Genomic DNA, 16,124 nt, shown 5'->3' on the forward strand with positions numbered 1-16,124 from the left:
TCCCCCGGCTTCCCAGGCTCCTCATGCTGGCGGGATGGGCCTTTTTGGAACATTCCAAGTCTCACAGGCCGTGCCTGGAACCCCAGGCCCTGGGGAAATGGGACAAAGGACAGAGAACAGTCCTGCCGGTGGCATCTAATGTGGGGCCCCATTGGGAAATTTGGTGAAATGAGGAGTCTTCTGGAAAAGCAAATATTTTCCCGATATCCGAGGTTTGAGCCTGGATTTCTCCTCTTGCGGGTTTCGGGAACACTTGCCACTGAGGTCGAGGGTTTTGCATCACGTGTGCTCTCAGGGTGCCCAGGACAGCACCTCCCTGTATACCTGCCGGTCACCCCCACGAGGGTGTGTTGCTGAGGGGACCCCAGCTGTCCCCAGCCCGGCAGAGGCCGTCCTCTGGAGCCAGTGATTCAGAGCGAGGGCCGCTGCCCCTGCTGGGTGCCTGCGGCGGGGATGCAATTAGATTTAATGGGACAGAGCCCTTTCTCCTGCGCGTCTTCGCTCCCGCCCACCGCCTCCCTCCAGCGGCAGGAGAGGACGCGGGGAGGTGGGAGGTGGGGGACCCACAGGGGCCTTGACGTCAGCTCAGCCTATAAGAGGCCGCCTGGCAGAGGGCTGTGAGGCGAGCCCCGGACCCACGCCGGCGCCATGCCCACTCCCAACACCGCCTCGCCGCAGACCAAGGGCTTCCGCAGGGCTGTCTCGGAGCTGGACGCCAAGCAGGCCGAAGCCATCATGGTAAGGGGGCTGCTGGTGGCCAGAGGGACCGGAAGTGCAGAGTGTCCCCCGAAGGCTGATGGAGGCCCCAGACTCCGCGTCCACATGACACCACGGACCTGGGCACAGTGTGGGGGGTCCTGGCTATGGGCACCTGCTCTGCCCAGGCTGGCAGGCGATCCCCGTGCCTGGGTGTTTGCATCTTGTGGGTGGTTCTTCCCGGGCCCTGGTGGCCGCTCCTGGTGGGAGGCACTGGCCACCCAGGGGTGCAGGACCCGGTGCTGAGCCCAGGGGTGGCTGGGGCTCTGGGGTGATTTCCACCTGTCCACCGGCCACACGCATCCATGCCCATGAGTGACCTCCTGTCCTGAACCCCACCTCCCCTCCCTAGCATCCCCGGGCCCCCTGACAACCAGGACAGCCTCCAAGGCATCGCCCAGCACCCCGGGGACCCCGAGGTCAGCAGCTCTGTGCTGGCCAGCGCCCCCATGAAACTGGATAATTGGAGGCCTCTCCCGCCGTCAGAGGGTCTCCGTGCCCTCGGGGATTGCCCCGGGATAATCAGCTCCCAAATGTTTCAAGTGGGCTTTTGTTTTTAGACCTTGAATGAGAACATGATTTGGGTTCTGGAAATGTGATTTGCTGGCACCTGCTCAGGGAACTGCCCCCCTGTCCCCTCAATGTTTCTCCTCACCCCGGGAGACCCAGGGCTCTCCGACCTGGGGCTGCAGCCCTGCTCTGTCCACACCCGGAGGCCAAGTGGGGGCTCGAGGGGTTTCTCCTGCTCCCTCCCCACCATGTTCTTGGAAGTTCAGCTCCGAGGGATGAGCCCCAGACGTGCAGCTCCTCCTCCATGCAGGTCCTGGGGCTCGCGGCTTTGGGGACAGGCTGTGGACATGGGCACCTGGGTTCAGATGAAGGGCCACATGTCCCTGTGCTGTGGGGAAGGGCGGGGGGAGGAGGGTCATAAGGAGAGGTCATTCAGAGGGGCTGGTGTGGGGGGCCCTCCTAGGAGCCAGACTACGCCCTCTGGCCGATGTCCACCTCAGGGTTTTGCGTCACCTCCTGTCACCTCCTCCGGATGGGGGCCCAGGGGCCGAAGAATGCAGCCTGAGGGTGCCAGGGGCACCTCCCCTCACCACACCCGCCCCTAGCCTGTGACTACACACCTTCCTGGCTGCCCCCGGGCTTAGTTCTGTCCCCGCAGGCGAGGCCTGGCGAGCTAGTCCCTCTCCCACGGGCAGCAGGTGCTCACGGACACCGGTGGGTCAGAACCGGGATGGGGGCGACCGAGGGCTGGGGGAGCTGGGCGTGCCCTGTCCCCACAGTCCCCGCGCTTCATCGGGCGGCGCCAGAGCCTCATTGAGGACGCACGCAAGGAGCGAGAGAAAGCAGAGGCCGCGTCAGCTGCCTCCTCGGAGCCTGGAGACCTCCTGGAGGCCGCGGTGTCCAAGGAGAAGGACGGGAAGGCCATGCTGAACTTGCTCTTCACCCTGCGGGGCGCCAAGACCTCTTCGCTGTCCCGAGCCGTGAAGGCATTTGAGGTGAGGGTGGTAGGTGTGTACCTGCGGCTGCTATGGGCAGGGCTGTCCTCTCCAAGGGACTCACACAGAAGAGTGGCTGCCTAGGTCACAGAGGGCGACAAGGGCAGAGGGTCCCAGGAGCCCTGGGCCTGGGGTTTTGCCCCCCTGAGAGCTCCGGGGGGCCCGACGGCCCTCAGAGTAGCCCTCATGTCCTTGGGAACTCCCTGAGCCCCAGCTCTGGGGCTGAGGCCACCAGCCCTGCCACCCCTACCACCTCACACAGGGGTGACACACAGGGTGAGTGCGTATGGCTCCCAGCAAGGCGGCCTGGAAAGTTGGGGTCCCCCATACCCACCTGCCCCTGACGGACTCTGGCTAATGTGACAGCTGACTGCATTAGCTGCTCTGGCCACACCGGGCCGGGCGGGACACTGGCTCCTGGCACACGCACCCAAATGACATTAGAGCTGGACTCTTCCAGCAACTGGACGGCTGTGTGGCCCGAGGGCCCGTTGAGACCCAGGCGCCCTCGTTGCTGGGCGACGGGAGGTGGTGCGGAGCGGAGCCTTCCTGCCAGGCCCCTGGGCACTCCGCGGCACTGAGCGGGGGCTTGAGGCTCCTGCGGGCTGCAGTGGGCTCCACTCCCAGCCCCAGATGGGGCCACCAGGGGTGGCAGACCTTCCAGCTGGCAGCTGGGGACTTGGACTGTCTGGATGTGGCCGAGGGACACGTCTCGTTACCCCGAGCACTGGATGCGATGACTCCCATTACACAAAGTGGACAAAACTCCGTCTCCTGGCCGCAAGCCCTGCTCAGGCCGCAGAGCTTGGGTGTCTCCGGCCACAAACATCTGACCCCACAGTGGCTTCTCCTTCCCATCTCCCCGTCTCCCATCCCCCTCTATCTCTCCCTTGTTCCCTAAGACGTTTGAAGCCCAAATCCACCATCTGGAGACCCGGCCCTCCCAGAGGCCACGGGCAGGGGGTCCCCACCTGGAGTACTTTGTGCGCTGTGAGGTGCCCAGTGCTGACCTGCCCGCCCTGCTCAGCTCCGTGCGCCGGGTGGCGGAGGATGTGCGTGGTGCGGGGGAGAACAAGGGTGAGGCTGCTTGAGGGCAACCCCTGACCTTGAGGTGGGGGTGCAGAGGCTCTCACAGGGGACCCCTGGGGTGACCCACGTGCAGCTTGGGGGGCCCCCTCCCTGCTGGTTCAGGCCCTTGTCCGTCTGTGTGCTGTCTGCCTGGCAGTCAGAGCCCCCTGCCCCCCTGCCCTCTGTCCCCTGCCCTCCTGCCTCGAGGAAGCCCTAAGGGAGGCTGCTCCTGGGGTTGCCTGACACTCATGAAAGCTTGTTCCATCCAACACCATGAAGTCCTCTGGTTCCCAAGGAAAGTTTCTGAGCTGGACAAGTGCCACCATCTAGTCACCAAGTTTGACCCTGACCTGGACTTGGATCACCCGGTGAGCCGGTGCCCACGGGCCTCCTGGCCTCCTGTGCCCCCGTAGTCACGGCCAGAGTGGTGGGGTGGGCCCCAGGCTGACCCCAGATGGGGCATTTGTCTGTCTGCTGTCTGGCTCCCAGGAGAACCACTAAGGTCTGGCTAAATGCAACCACCAGGCACCCCGCTGGTGGGGCGGGCAGGGAGGTGATGGTGGGCAGGGAAAGGGTGGTGGGCAGGGAGGGGGCGGCAGGCAAGGAGGGGGTGTCAGGAAGCCTCTCGAGCGCAACCACTGTGCCGCCAGGGCTTCTCGGACCAGGTGTACCGCCAGCGCAGGAAGCTGATTGCAGAGATCGCATTCCAATACAAGCAGTAAGGACCCTGGGGCTTCAGTCTGGGACCCAGACCCATCCTGGAGGGTAGAGCTGGTGGGGGAGGGGACGTCTCTGTCACCATCACTGTGGACACTGGCTCCGGTCCCCCAATCCCAGCTGAGGAAAGCAGGCCACTTGCCGAGGCTGCATGGCTGCCAAGTGCTCAGCCCCAAGGCCCTCCCCCACATCCTCCCCGACGGTGCCCCACTGACTGCCACCTCCCCCCGCAGTGGTGACCCCATTCCCCGAGTGGAGTACACGGCCGAGGAGATTGCCACCTGGTAAGGTCCCTGCCGGGGTGGAGGGGACAAGGAGGGCCCTGTGCGAAGGCCATGGGTAGAGGAGGGATTTCCCAAGGCCCTGACTGTCCGCCTGGAGCGAGAGGCTGCTGGTGGGTTGGCCTGGCCCTGTGGCCCTGTGGCCCTCTGTCCCTCGGAACCCCACCCCTGAAGCCACAGGCAAAGGTCCCTCCCAGTGGCCAGGGTCTTCAGGGTCCAGCCAGAGGCCTGCTGTGAGGAGCCCCTCAGAGTGCCCACGAGGGGATGAGGGGATGAGGGGATGGTGTTGGGGGGCCCGCAGCCAGGCCTGGGCTCCTCATCTGCAGGAAAGAGGTCTACACCACCCTGAAAAGCCTGTATGTGACCCATGCCTGCCGGGAGCACCTGGAGGCCTTCCAGCTGCTGGAGCGCTTCAGCGGGTACCGTGAGGACAGCATCCCCCAGCTGGAGGACGTGTCCCGCTTCCTGAAGGGTGCGTGTGCCACAGGGGACAGGCCCAGGGACGGAGGTGCCCCCCCTGGGCACAGAGGCGCCCCTGCCCTGGCCCCATGCCCTGACCACCCATGGTCCTTGCAGAGCGGACAGGCTTCCAGCTGCGGCCCGTGGCCGGTCTGCTGTCCGCAAGGGACTTCCTGGCCAGCCTGGCCTTCCGAGTGTTCCAGTGCACGCAGTACATCCGGCACGCGTCCTCACCCATGCACTCCCCCGAGCCGTGAGTGTGCACCTGCTCCCCCCGGCCCTGCCCACACTGCCCAGCCTCATGCAACGGGGCCAGCAGGGCGCCCATATACGGGTGGAGGGCCTGGGTGTGGAGCATGAGGGCGGGTACAGGGGGGTGGGCTGCTGGCCCCCCAGCCCCCCAGTGCCACCCCTCTCCCCACCCTCACAGGGACTGCTGTCATGAGCTGCTGGGGCACGTGCCCATGCTGGCTGACCGGACCTTCGCTCAGTTTTCCCAGGTGTGTCTTCGAGGGCTGGGGAGGGGGGCGCTGTGGTCCTGGGCTGTGGTCCAGGGCTGGGGGCTGGGGGCTGTCCGGGGCCCCTGCCACCTGAGCCATTCCACCCGAACTGTGCCCAAATCCCTTAGTGGCTGGACAGTGGCCACTTGGGTCCAGGAGGCTTCAAGGACCTGCGTCATCCTGGGATAGAGGGGCAGGTGGGCCGTGTGGGATGTACCTGGACCCCTTCTGGGAAAATCACCTTATAAAACTGAGGAGTCAGCCCCCCCTGGTGCAGAGCTGACCTGGGGAGGGCAGTCCCATGGCCTCTGCTGCCACCTGCTGGCGTCCTAAAGAACAGCAGGGAGCCGTCTTGGTCTTTTGATTGATCTTGAGAGGGCCCCTCACCCCTGGAGGGTCCTTCACCCCTGTAGGGTCCCCCCATCCCAAGAGTGTCCCTACATCCCTGGAGGGCTCCCCATCCCTGGAGGGTCCCTACATCCCCGGAGGGTCCCTCACCCCTGCAGGGTCCCCCATCCCAGGAGTGTCCCTACATCCCTGGAGGGTTCCCCATCCCTTGAGGGTCCCCATACCATGAGGGCCCCTACATCCCTGGAGGGCTCCCCATCCCTGGTGGGCCCCCCATCCCTGGAGGGTCCCTCACCCCTGCAGGGTACCCTCCATCTCAGGAGGGTCCCTACATCTCTGGAAGTTCCGTCACCCTTGCAGGGTCCCCCCATCCCAGGAGGGTCTCTACATCCCTGGAGGGCCCCATCCCTGGAGGGTCCCTGCATCCCTGGAGGATCCCCCCATCCCTGAAGTGTCCTTGTATCCCTGGAGGGCCCCCCATCCCTGGAGGGTCCCTATATCTCTGGAGGGTCCCTCACCCTTGCAGTGTCCCCCCATCCCATGAGGGTCCCCATATCCCTGGAGGATCCCCCATCCCTGAAGTGTCCTTGTATCCCTGGAGGGTCCCTGAATCCCCAGAGGGTCCTTGCGTTCTGGGTAATGTCCAGGAGGCCCCTGGAGCAGGCGCCCATGCAGTGGTGAGCTGAGCCCTCCCTCCTCAGCTGCTCCTGCCTCCACAGGACATCGGGCTTGCGTCCTTGGGGGCTTCCGATGAGGAAATTGAGAAGCTGTCCACGGTGGGTGCCTTCCCCTGTGGGGCCGTGGGGGGGTGGACTCAGGACACCTGGGCTCAGGCCAGGGACCCCCATCTGAGCTGAGGTGTCCACCTCTGTCCAGGGAGTGTCACCTTTACTCTGTGACCCCCAGAGCCTGGCCAGGCTCTGCTGGGGGAGTGAGGGGTGCCCCAGGGGTGGGGGGCTGGCAGTGCCCACTGCTGCCTCTGCAGCAACACTGTGGCTGTCCTGCCAGCTGTACTGGTTCACAGTGGAGTTCGGGCTGTGCAAGCAGAATGGTGAGGTGAAGGCCTATGGCGCTGGGCTGCTGTCCTCCTACGGGGAGCTCCTGGTGAGGGACCCCTGCCACGGCTCCCAGCCCGGGGTGGGGGATGGTCACACGGGGCCTCCCAGGGACCAACCCATCAGGGGGCCAAGAAGCTCGTCCCACCCACACTGGGCCCCAGGCCTGGGGAGGAGGCTGTGGAGTCAGGCCATGAACTCCCCCACCCACGGGGCCTGGAGTGTGGGGCTCCTGAGACCCCTGGTCTCCCCTAGCACTCCCTGTCTGAGGAGCCCGAGATCCGGGCCTTCGACCCAGATGCTGCCGCCGTGCAGCCTTACCAGGACCAGACCTACCAGTCGGTCTACTTTGTGTCTGAAAGTTTCAGCGATGCCAAGGACAAGCTCAGGTAGGCCAAGGCTCCAGGGCCTCGACACCAGCCACCACCACCACCACCCCCCCGCCCCCAGATGGGCTAGCCCACAAGCAGGGCCTGTGAGCCCTCTGGACAGAGAAAACTGTGCACACCCCACCCACAGCAGGACCCCCAAAAAGTCCTGGGGAGGGAGGGGCACACCTGACAGACTGGTGGCCAGGGCAATGTCAGGGTCTAGGGGACAGAGTTTGACCTTTACCAGAAGGATGTGTGGGACCCTTCCCAGCCTCCCGCAGGTTGAACAGCTGGGGCCGTGGGATGGGAGCAAGGAGGGGCGGGGTGGCTGGGAGGGAGCAAGGAGGAGTTCCCAGGGCGGCCGGGGCGGGGGTGAGGGGTGGCTGAGGGCCGGTGACCAGTGGCCTCCGGGAGAGGGGACTAAGCCCGATGCATCCCACCTGCTTGTCCTCAAGAAGGGCCTGTGTTCAGAGGCGGGAGATGGGGAGGGCTGGATCCCACAGGCAGGGGGTAGTAGGGACAGGAACAGACCTGGAAAGGACTCCTGGAGGGGTGGGGTGGGAAGGGGGTCCAGCAGAGGCCCGAATGGGAAAGGCCTGCCCCTCCCCTGCCACCTACCCTCGGAGCAGGCCTCAGCCCCACCCTCCCACCCCACCTCATCCAGTTGGTTGGTCGCAGGGAGCTCTCGCCCCGCACTGATGAAAGAGGCCGCAGACTCTGCCCCAGGCTGGCCCGCTCCTCCCTATCTCCCCAGTGCCCCCTGAGTCCCCACCAGGTGACCAAGGGCCCATATGCCCTGCCCTCCCTAGGAACTACGCTTCCCGCATCCAACGCCCCTTCTCCGTGAAGTTCGACCCATATACGCTGGCCATCGACGTGCTGGACAGTCCCCACGCCATCCGGCGCTCGCTGGAGGGGGTCCAGGACGAGCTGCACACCCTCGCCCATGCGCTCAGCGCCATCGGCTAGCTGCAGCCGAAGAGGCCCCTGCAGTCCCCTCACCCTTCCCCTGCCTCCCCCGGCCCCTGCCCAAGCAAGGGGCTGGGGCACTGGGCACCCCAAGAGCCTGCCAGAGACCCTCCCCAAGGGAAGGCACCCCACCAACCCCCACCCTGCTGCTTCCTGGCTCTGCCTGCAGTGTCCTCGTCTGCCCGTGATGCTGTGCGCTGCCCACTCACAATCCCAATAAAAGAAAGAATCCCTCTGAGCCCCCCTGGTGTCCACGTCTGTGTGTGGGGCTCATGGGCCATGAAGCCCTGGGCCCCTCTTGTCCCACTCCTGGCCTGGCTCAAAGTTTTCTCTTCGGTCTCCCTCCTCCTCTGAGACTCCATCAGGCAGCCCAGGCCCAGACAGGGGACCCCTCTGTGCCTGGATGCCCTGCTCGCCCCAGAGGACCAGCCTGTGCTGAGCTCCAGCAGCTCTGAGGGCATAGGGGGTCCTGGGTGAGCCCCCCATCCTCGTGGTATGGCAGTGCAGGGGTGGGGACTGGCCATCAGAGCCACCCCAGGGCTCACAGCTTTGCATTGGGGGGTTTCCAAGGCAGGGCTGCAGGCTGGGTCCTCCTCACAAGCCAGCAGTCCCCACTGCAGGGGAGACAGGGCCCCAGGGGCCAGCCCGTAGCAGGTGCAGGAACCGGGCCCTGAGGCATCCTACTCACACAGAGCAGGGCCTAGAAATTGTCCCAAAAATGTGTTCTGAGCTGGTTCCCAGAGGGCCTCTCTGGGCCTGTGTCCCCAGCAAGGCAAGTGGGGGCTGGACTCTGGGCTCTGTAAGCTGCGCCTCTGCTCACTTGACGGGGATGCACATGGCCCTCCAGCCGGGGCCCCAGCCTCCTCCAGCGCTGGCCCAGTCTGTGGTGCCCCTTCTCCTTCCTACTCTGCCCTGGTCCTTGGAGAGAGCAGCCTGCGGGCTTCCCAGGAGGGGCCGGGCTCCGTGCTTGCCACGGGGTGGAAATGCCAGCCGGTGTCCCGGGCCCTGCTCACTCCCCGCAGCCACACACAGCCCCGGCCCTGGCTTTAAGCTTTTAGGATGTCAATCCCAGCAAACTCCTACTCGTCTGTCAGGGCCCTCCGGGGCAAAGGCTTCTTCCCCAGCCCTCCCTGGAGGTCTGTCCTCCGTCCTCTGTGCCTCAGGTACCTTGTCTGTGCCCAGACCTCCCATACTTTCCTCTCTTCAGCCCATGAGACCCCAGTGGGGCATTTCTGATGGCTGTGAGCTCCACTGAGACCCTGAGGGAAGGGCTGACGGCTGGCCCTCACCCCTCGGGCCCTCTGCCCTCTCACCTGGGTCTGCCTCCACCCAGTTTCCCAGGCTGCAGACCCCACGGGCTACGTGGTGGCCTTGGGGATTGCCGCACAGCCTGGGTGGACGCAACAGTGGGGACAGCACCCCATGACAGTCAGCATCCGCCCTGTACAGAGAGCAGCATGGGCACAGCCTGAGTTCAGAGCGCGTGGACTCCATGCAGGGACACAGGCCAGGGCTACCTGGGCGGAGGGTCCAGACTGGACACTGGGGTCCATGCTGAGGCAGGGGTGCAGGAAGCCCCCAGCCCCTCCTGTCCCTGGGTGTGAAGTGAGAGGATGCGGCAGGGCTCAGCCTGTCCCAGACCCTGGTGGCAGGGTGAGGGGGAGAGGGTCCTGACCTCTCTCCTGGGCCTGTCCATGGGACTGGGGAGCAGCACAGGGGCCCCAACCATGTGACAGTCCAGGGCATCGATAGTCTGGAAGGGGCCAGCATGGGGGGGGGGGGGGCAGAGAGAGTTCCAGAAACAGGGGCAGACACGGAGAGGGAGCGTGGGCAGGACATATGGGGCCCCACACAGGGGGTGTCTGCAGCCCCCACAGTAGAGTTGAGAAGTGCGACCCCACCTGAGTGTCTGCACAGCGGCTGGTCCCTGAGCTCGGCCCTCTGCATGGTACTCTGGGGTACTAGGGGTCTCAGGGCTGCTGTGCTGGGGCAGGGGGGTGGGCTGTGAGTAAGGAGGAGATGCTCCCCCACAAGCCCCCCCTTATGGTCTTGCACCATCCTAGGGACCTGGAGGGCAGACCAGGGACTGGCTGGGGTCCAGGGCCCGGGCAGAAGAAGCCCCCAGCTCTGGCCCCCAGCTCCCCTGCACTAATGTGGAAAATGTGGCTCAGGCAAGGCCCAGGTGGGGGGCTCTTCCCCCGTGGGGACATTTGGCCCCAGCTGTTAGTGGCCATCAGGCCCCTCGTTAAGACTCTAATGATCCCGAGGCCCCGGGGTGCTGACGACCAAGGAGCTCTTCCCGCAGACCCAGCACTGGGGAAATGATCCAGAAATTGCAGCCTCAGCCTCCGGCCATCTGCCACCCCCTCATGGCCAGGCCGTGGGCTCGGGAGCTATAAAGCCAGGAGGGCCCAGCAGCCCTCAGCCCCCGGGACCAGCTGCACCCTGACACGGCCGGCAAACAGGTCTGTCCCCACGGGCTCCCCGCCGCTGCCTCCCCGCCAGCCTGTGCTCTCAAGGCAGCAGGAGGAGAAGAGCTGCTGCCTCGGGGCCTTTGCGGGGTGGGCTGGGGGGGGGCATGCCCCTTGCCAGTCTCAACCCTGCCTGTCCCCAGGTCGCCATGGCCCTCTGGATGCGCCTCCTGCCCCTGCTGGCCCTGCTGGCCCTCTGGGCCCCCGCGCCCACCCGAGCCTTCGTTAACCAGCACCTGTGTGGCTCCCACCTGGTAGAGGCTCTGTACCTGGTGTGCGGGGAGCGCGGCTTCTTCTACACGCCTAAGGCCCGCCGGGAGGTGGAGGACCTGCAGGGTGAGCCCCTGGCTCCCCCGCCCTGGCTTCCTACCTGGCCCCAGGGGCAGGCCAGGTGGAAATGTTAAAAAGAAAAATGACTTTCCCTTGGTCTACATCCTGCAAGGGACCAGCTCCTTGGTCAGGGTCGGGCACCAAAGACCTGAGGGCAGCCTCCCGCCTTGGCACCACCCTGGGGCCTGGGAGCCACTGGCATGGGGTGGGGTGGGCGGGGCGCGCTCTCTCCCTGACCCTGACCCGCTCTCCGCCTGGCTCCTCCGCAGTGAGGGACGTGGAGCTGGCCGGGGCACCTGGCGAGGGCGGCCTGCAGCCCCTGGCCCTGGAGGGGGCCCTGCAGAAGCGAGGCATCGTGGAGCAGTGCTGCACGAGCATCTGCTCCCTCTACCAGCTGGAGAATTACTGCAACTAGGGGCGCCGGGGGCAGGACATGGGCAGCACCTGCTGCAGGTCACGGTGGCTGCAAGCCTTCGGCTCTCTGCACCCCAAGTGATTCAATAAACCCTCTGAATGAGCCCTAGTGGTGTTGTCTGTGCGGCGCAGGGGTTGAGGTGTGGGCCAGGGGCCCTTCCAGGGAGCCCCTGTTTCCTGTTCTCTCTACACCAGCCCCCCCAAACTTGGCCCCTGCCCACTGGGTGCCCAAAGGCAAGCTCCAGCCCATTGCCGGCTGCCCCCTGCCACGGGTGCTAGGAGGTCCCATGGCCCCTGGCTGCTTCAGCACAGGACAGAGAAGGACCTTGGGGGCTCTGGGGGCCCTGGGGGCTGGTTGGGAGCAGATTTCCTTAGCTCAAAAGCCTTGAGCTCTCGGGGCCTCCAGAGAGCTTTCCAAGGAAAGGGAATAAGAATATTCCAGCAGTTTCTCCCCACCTAGGCCTGCGGTGCTCTACTTGTAGTGCTATTTCTGATGGAGGCCATGCAAAGGGAAGAGACTGAGTGGGGGCCGGGGACAAGAGAGTGCCCAGGGCTGGGCCTTTCTCCTGCCCCGCCAGCACCCCTGCTCTGGACAGGCCCAGCGCTGCTCCAGCAGCAGCCCAGATCCTGCCAGAGGAACTCCTGAGTGCCCTGGAGGAATCAGAAGCCAGATGGCAACCCTTGAGCTGAGGGATGGGCTTGGATCCTGTGGTTACTGGGCTGGGGCCTCGGGCCTAGCACTTAGGGAGGTCCTGGCTGTGTTCCCCCAAGAACTGCAGCCCACAGGGCCAGGGCCAGGGCCAGGGCCAGGGCCAGGGCCGGGTCTCCCTGCTGCCCTGAGGCCCTCTCTTCCCACTCGGCAGCCCAGACCCAGTGGTCAGGACTAAGGATGAGGCCGCTTGAGGTTCAGGTGTTCAGGGCTCCTCCAGCGTGGGTCCACTGGGCACCCCGCCTGAGCCGTCATCCGGCGTGCCAGAGGACCTAGGGGCTCTCTGGGCTGGCTGTGGCCTGGGAGGTCAGCGGGTGACCCTGGCTGCACAAAAGTCTGGCCGGCCAGCAAGCTGCCCAAGCCAAACCAATCTGCACCTTTCCTGAAGGCTCCGCCCGGGCTGGGGCCTGGGATGGCTGGGCCTGGGGCTGGGGGCCCGGGTTCCCCGAGGCTGCAGACCACTCAGAGGTGGCCTCGGAGCCCAAAGTAGATCCTCCTGCTGGGGCTTGGCTGTCCTGGCAGCCTCTCTGAGCCCTGAGGTCCCTTCCTGGGCTACCCCCTCCCCGCGACCTCGACACCCCCAGAGGCAATGTGGCCATCCCCAGCTAGCTCCGCCCCTGGAGCAGCTGGTCGGACACTGGACCCGGAAGAGGAGGGGAGGAGGTGGCTGGCATCAGTGGCGAACTGTCCATGGGAACAGCCAGGTGGCCCCATCCATCCGCAGGGGTAGAGGCCCGGGCGTCCTGCAGGAGTTAAGGTATGTCAGTGCCTGTGGGCCGGGCTGCGCGCAGCTGGGACGGGGAGCAGGCTGGTGGGGTCAGGGCATCCCAGAGGCAGCAGTTAGCCCAGCCTGGGTCCTGGCTGCCTGGCTGCTGGCGGGCAAGACCCTGAAAGATGACACAGGGGCTCCTTTTTCTCAGGTGCCAGTGAATTCTGGGAGCCCTCTGGGGTCCAGGAGCATGTGGGGCCTTCCCAGCTGGGGGACTCACAGCACAGCCGGTGTCGGGTGGTGCTGGGGGCTCGGGGGCGTCCCTGAGGTCTTCCCTCCTGCGGGGCACGGTTCAGGAGAGGGCTCGTGCCCGTGCGGTGGGAAAGGCTGCCCACCCAGAGACCCGGTTACGATATGCGATCCCCCTGGACCCCCTGCCTGGGTTGGGGCCTGTCCCTCCTGAGACTGACCCCAGGCCTGAAGCCCAATCCAGCTGAGCCTTCCTGCCCGGCCCCCAGCCCCCAGCCCCCAGGCCCCGCGGCTGTGTTCTTAAAAGGGCAGGAGGGAGAGACTCCCCACACCCCCTGCACCAACGGATCCCGGCAGTGGGGAGAAGTGGGTGCCCATGGTCGCCAGGGTCCAGGTGAGAGGCGGGATCAGACCCAGTCTCCTGTTTGGCACCACCCTGAGTACAGAACCCGACGCCCCAGTTTCCCAGAGCCCCCAGGTCACCCCATGGAAGCCAGGCCCACAGACCTTGGCTCTGCCACCCCATCAGGGCGCGCGCTCCGCCTCTTCTGGGAATCGGGAGGACAGTCGTCCGGTGCCCTCAGACCCTGCCTGCCCTTGGAACCTGGGCTCTCCTCGCCGGCGGGGCTGCCAGTGGCACTCAGCGGCATCCAGTCCAAATGCCCTTCGGCAGGGGCAGCGGAATGTGGAGGAGCAGTCCCCTGACCCTGCTGGGCCCCCAGCCCCCTCACTGGAGGGCCAGGGTCTCCTGGGGGACACTGCAGGCCCCCCTCACTCCCCATGCACTTGCTCTCCGGTCTGTTCTGTGTCCCACTGTCACTGTTGAACCCGTATTCTCAAGGGGAAGACTGAGGCTGGAGCCAGGATGTCTGTCCCTCTGGTGCCCACACACTGAGGACGTGCTGCCAGTGCAGCTGCCTCCAGGCTGGCTCCCCAGATTGCACCTGCCCCTGGCACCGATAAACTGGCACTTCCGCCTGGCCATTGGGGCAGTATTTGCCTTGTCGTGTCAGTAAATATTGACCGTCCTCACTGCTCTCCAGGCCGGAGCAGACCCTGAGGGGCAAGGGAGGCAGATGCAGGGATGCCAGGGTGGGTGCCCTGCCCTTGGGGGCCTGCTGCCTGGGGGAGTCGGCCCCGGAGAGGGAGTGAGACCATGAACCTGTGGCCTGAGCTCTTGGAAAGGCCCCCCCCCCCCCGCGGAGGCCCGGTGGAGCCCTGGGCAGCGTCTGTGTCCCTCCGGGCCGCAAGGGGAGACACGCGCGTCCCCCCTTGAGGAGCCTGGCCTGGGACCCCGCCGCTCAGGCCCCATGCGCAGCGCCCTCAGGGAGGGGCACCTGCCTGTGCCGGGAAGGGGACAGGGCGGCCATTTGCAGACACGACCAGCAGAGGGCACCAAAGCCCCACTTTTGAAGCGTCCCTCTGTCCTGCCGCCCCGCTTCCTCCCCTGCGGTGCTCACCGGAGCTGCTGGCTGCCCTGGCTCTGAGGCCTTGAGGGGGCGTGCGGGGGTCTCTGTCCCCCGACCCCACCCCGCCCGGGCCAAGTACGGTCTGGGCTTCCCTGCGGGACCAGCTAGAGAAAAGTCCATTCTGGGAGAATCTCCAGGGAGAGCCTGAGCCCCGGCCCCCTGAACGGCGGGGCCCTGGGGCCTGGGGTGGACAGGCCTGGGGTGGCTTTCTCCAGCACCCCCACCCCACCGGGGGCTGAGCACCCGAGGCCAGTGGAGGGCCGGGCGCCTGTGCCCAGTCCATGCTCTGCCGAGGGGTCTGAGGGTGCTGAGGGCTTCGCAGCCGGGGGGGCTGTGATCACTGTGGGGCCAGACAGTCCCTCCAACCCCAAGGCTTTGGGGGGGCAGAGACCCTGGGGCCCAGGAGGCCTCAGGCAGGGGTCCAACTGGGTCAGGGTTATTTCTTTCCCTTGTGTAGCCCCGTCCCCACCCAAGTGCTGAGAGGAGAGAGGTCAGTTCCAGAAAGAACATTTTGGGGTAGGAGGCGGACAGGGATCTGGGAAGTGTGGAGGCCAACAGGGTGGCGGGGGGCTGGCTCTCCTCCCCCCCTCCCTCCGGCACTATTGTTTCTGGCCTCAGCACAGGGACAGCAAGGCGGATTCCTTCGAAAGTGGACACTGATGGAGGCGCCTCCCCATCATCCCCTACAGCGTGGTCAGGCCACGCCGGCGCCGAGCCCCACCGGCCCCTCACGCCCCTCGGGTCCACAGCTCCCAGGTCGCCCACCAACCCCTCCCTACCTCAGTGCCTCCTGCCCATCTGTGGATGTGGGGGAACCAGGGCCCACGGCCTCCAGGGCTCCACTGAGGGGTCCCTGATGCTGCCCCGGATGCAGAGCTCTGGGCTATACTGAGAGTTCACCCCAAGACTCCCACGCTCCCAGGCACTGGGCAGAGACACGGGGCTCTGGGGGCACTGCCGAGCCCATGGCCAGGGGGAGGCTGGAACCTGTAGGATTCGGGGAGTCACCTGGGGCTGCCTCCCCAGCTCCCTTCACCCGGGGAGTCTCAGAATGTCCCGACCCCAGAGACTGACTGCCGGACCATGTTGCAGGGTCACTGGGGGGCTGAGCCTGGGCCCCTACAGTCACTCTTGGGGCTCCCCGTCTGTGAGCCCAGGAGGGCAGGCCTCCCCAGGGAGGACAGAAGGCTTTGAGGTCCCGGCCTGGGGGTCACAAGCCCCTGAGCCTCTGGGCAGGCCCCGCGCCCTCCAGCCCCGTGTGGACGGGGCTGCTGAGCCATCAGAACTTGGGGGGGGCGGGGGCCCGCATTCCCCGGCCTCGCTCTGACCCTCTTCCCAGCCCATCTGTGTTTTTGGAAAACAGAGCCAGCGTCCCAGCAGCCCTGCCAGCTTGTGGCCATTCCTGCTGTGACTCTGAGCCCACTCCTTTGTTCTTCAAAGGCCGTCCTCCCTCCAGAACCTGGCCCAGGTCCAGGCCAGCCTCCCGCGGGGCCACCTTGCCTGCCCCCCGACGCCTAGGCCCAGTTGCTGAGGGACGTTGGAAATTCTCTTCCCTCTCTGGACCTCGGCTTCTGCACTGTGGCTCTGGCCCGCGCGGATGCTCACTGGGCCGCAAGACAGGGCTGGGAAGAGGTGAATTTGGGAGGCCTGGAGTAAAGCTGAGGCTCTGAACCTGGGGCTCTGGCTTTTCCTGACCCTCTTCGACCCTCCCTGGTACTCCCTGGCCCTCTCCGACCCTCTCTGT

General features: G+C 65.9%; 3 protein-coding genes across 6 annotated transcripts in view; all 3 read left to right on the plus strand.

Moving 5' to 3' along the window:
• Positions 1-332: 332 nt before the first annotated feature.
• TH (tyrosine hydroxylase) lies at positions 333-8,267 on the plus strand. Of its 2 annotated transcripts, XM_026004187.2 has the most exons (13): positions 333-738; positions 2,046-2,261; positions 3,164-3,338; positions 3,609-3,697; positions 3,980-4,047; positions 4,280-4,330; positions 4,654-4,799; positions 4,904-5,039; positions 5,217-5,286; positions 6,354-6,410; positions 6,643-6,738; positions 6,945-7,078; positions 7,870-8,267. In XM_026004187.2, the coding sequence occupies exons 1-13, from the start codon at positions 649-651 to the stop codon at positions 8,027-8,029; spliced, it is 1,488 nt and encodes a 495-aa protein (XP_025859972.1). In that variant the 5' UTR covers positions 333-648; the 3' UTR covers positions 8,030-8,267. The 2 variants fall into 2 exon arrangements, with proteins under 2 accessions (XP_025859972.1, XP_025859973.1); XM_026004188.2 differs by lacking the exon at positions 6,643-6,738 and having other exon boundaries at positions 526-738.
• A 2,206-nt stretch (positions 8,268-10,473) lies between these two features.
• On the plus strand, positions 10,474-11,349 carry INS (insulin). Of its 2 annotated transcripts, XM_026004186.2 has the most exons (3): positions 10,474-10,494; positions 10,644-10,836; positions 11,100-11,349. In XM_026004186.2, the coding sequence occupies exons 2-3, from the start codon at positions 10,650-10,652 to the stop codon at positions 11,243-11,245; spliced, it is 333 nt and encodes a 110-aa protein (XP_025859971.1). In that variant the 5' UTR covers positions 10,474-10,494; positions 10,644-10,649; the 3' UTR covers positions 11,246-11,349. The 2 variants fall into 2 exon arrangements, with proteins under 2 accessions (XP_025859971.1, XP_072614830.1); XM_072758729.1 differs by having other exon boundaries at positions 10,485-10,836.
• Positions 11,350-12,585: 1,236 nt separating this feature from the next.
• The window catches only part of IGF2 (insulin like growth factor 2), a 28,877-nt gene continuing 25,338 nt past the window's right edge, over positions 12,586-16,124 (plus strand). For both annotated transcript variants that reach the window (XM_026004183.2, XM_072758726.1), the window contains exon 1: positions 12,586-12,710. The gene's annotated coding sequence lies outside the window, so the exon portion shown is untranslated. The remainder of the gene's footprint in view (positions 12,711-16,124) is intronic.

The sequence above is a fragment of the Vulpes vulpes genome, chromosome 5 (assembly GCF_048418805.1).
Source record: "Vulpes vulpes isolate BD-2025 chromosome 5, VulVul3, whole genome shotgun sequence".
In the NCBI taxonomy this organism is placed as follows: domain Eukaryota; kingdom Metazoa; phylum Chordata; class Mammalia; order Carnivora; family Canidae; genus Vulpes; species Vulpes vulpes.

Bases quoted from the DNA above. Each gene is read 5' to 3' on its own strand.
- TH (XM_026004187.2), top strand. From the start codon at position 649: ATGCCCACTCCCAACACCGCCTCGCCGCAGACCAAGGGCTTCCGCAGG. The intron at 4,331-4,653 runs GTAAGGTCCCTG...CCTCATCTGCAG, and splicing joins GCCGAGGAGATTGCCACCTG to GAAAGAGGTCTACACCACCC. The intron at 7,079-7,869 runs GTAGGCCAAGGC...TGCCCTCCCTAG, and splicing joins GATGCCAAGGACAAGCTCAG to GAACTACGCTTCCCGCATCC.
- INS (XM_072758729.1), top strand. From the start codon at position 10,608: ATGCCCCTTGCCAGTCTCAACCCTGCCTGTCCCCAGGTCGCCATGGCC. The intron at 10,837-11,099 runs GTGAGCCCCTGG...GCTCCTCCGCAG, and splicing joins GGAGGTGGAGGACCTGCAGG to TGAGGGACGTGGAGCTGGCC.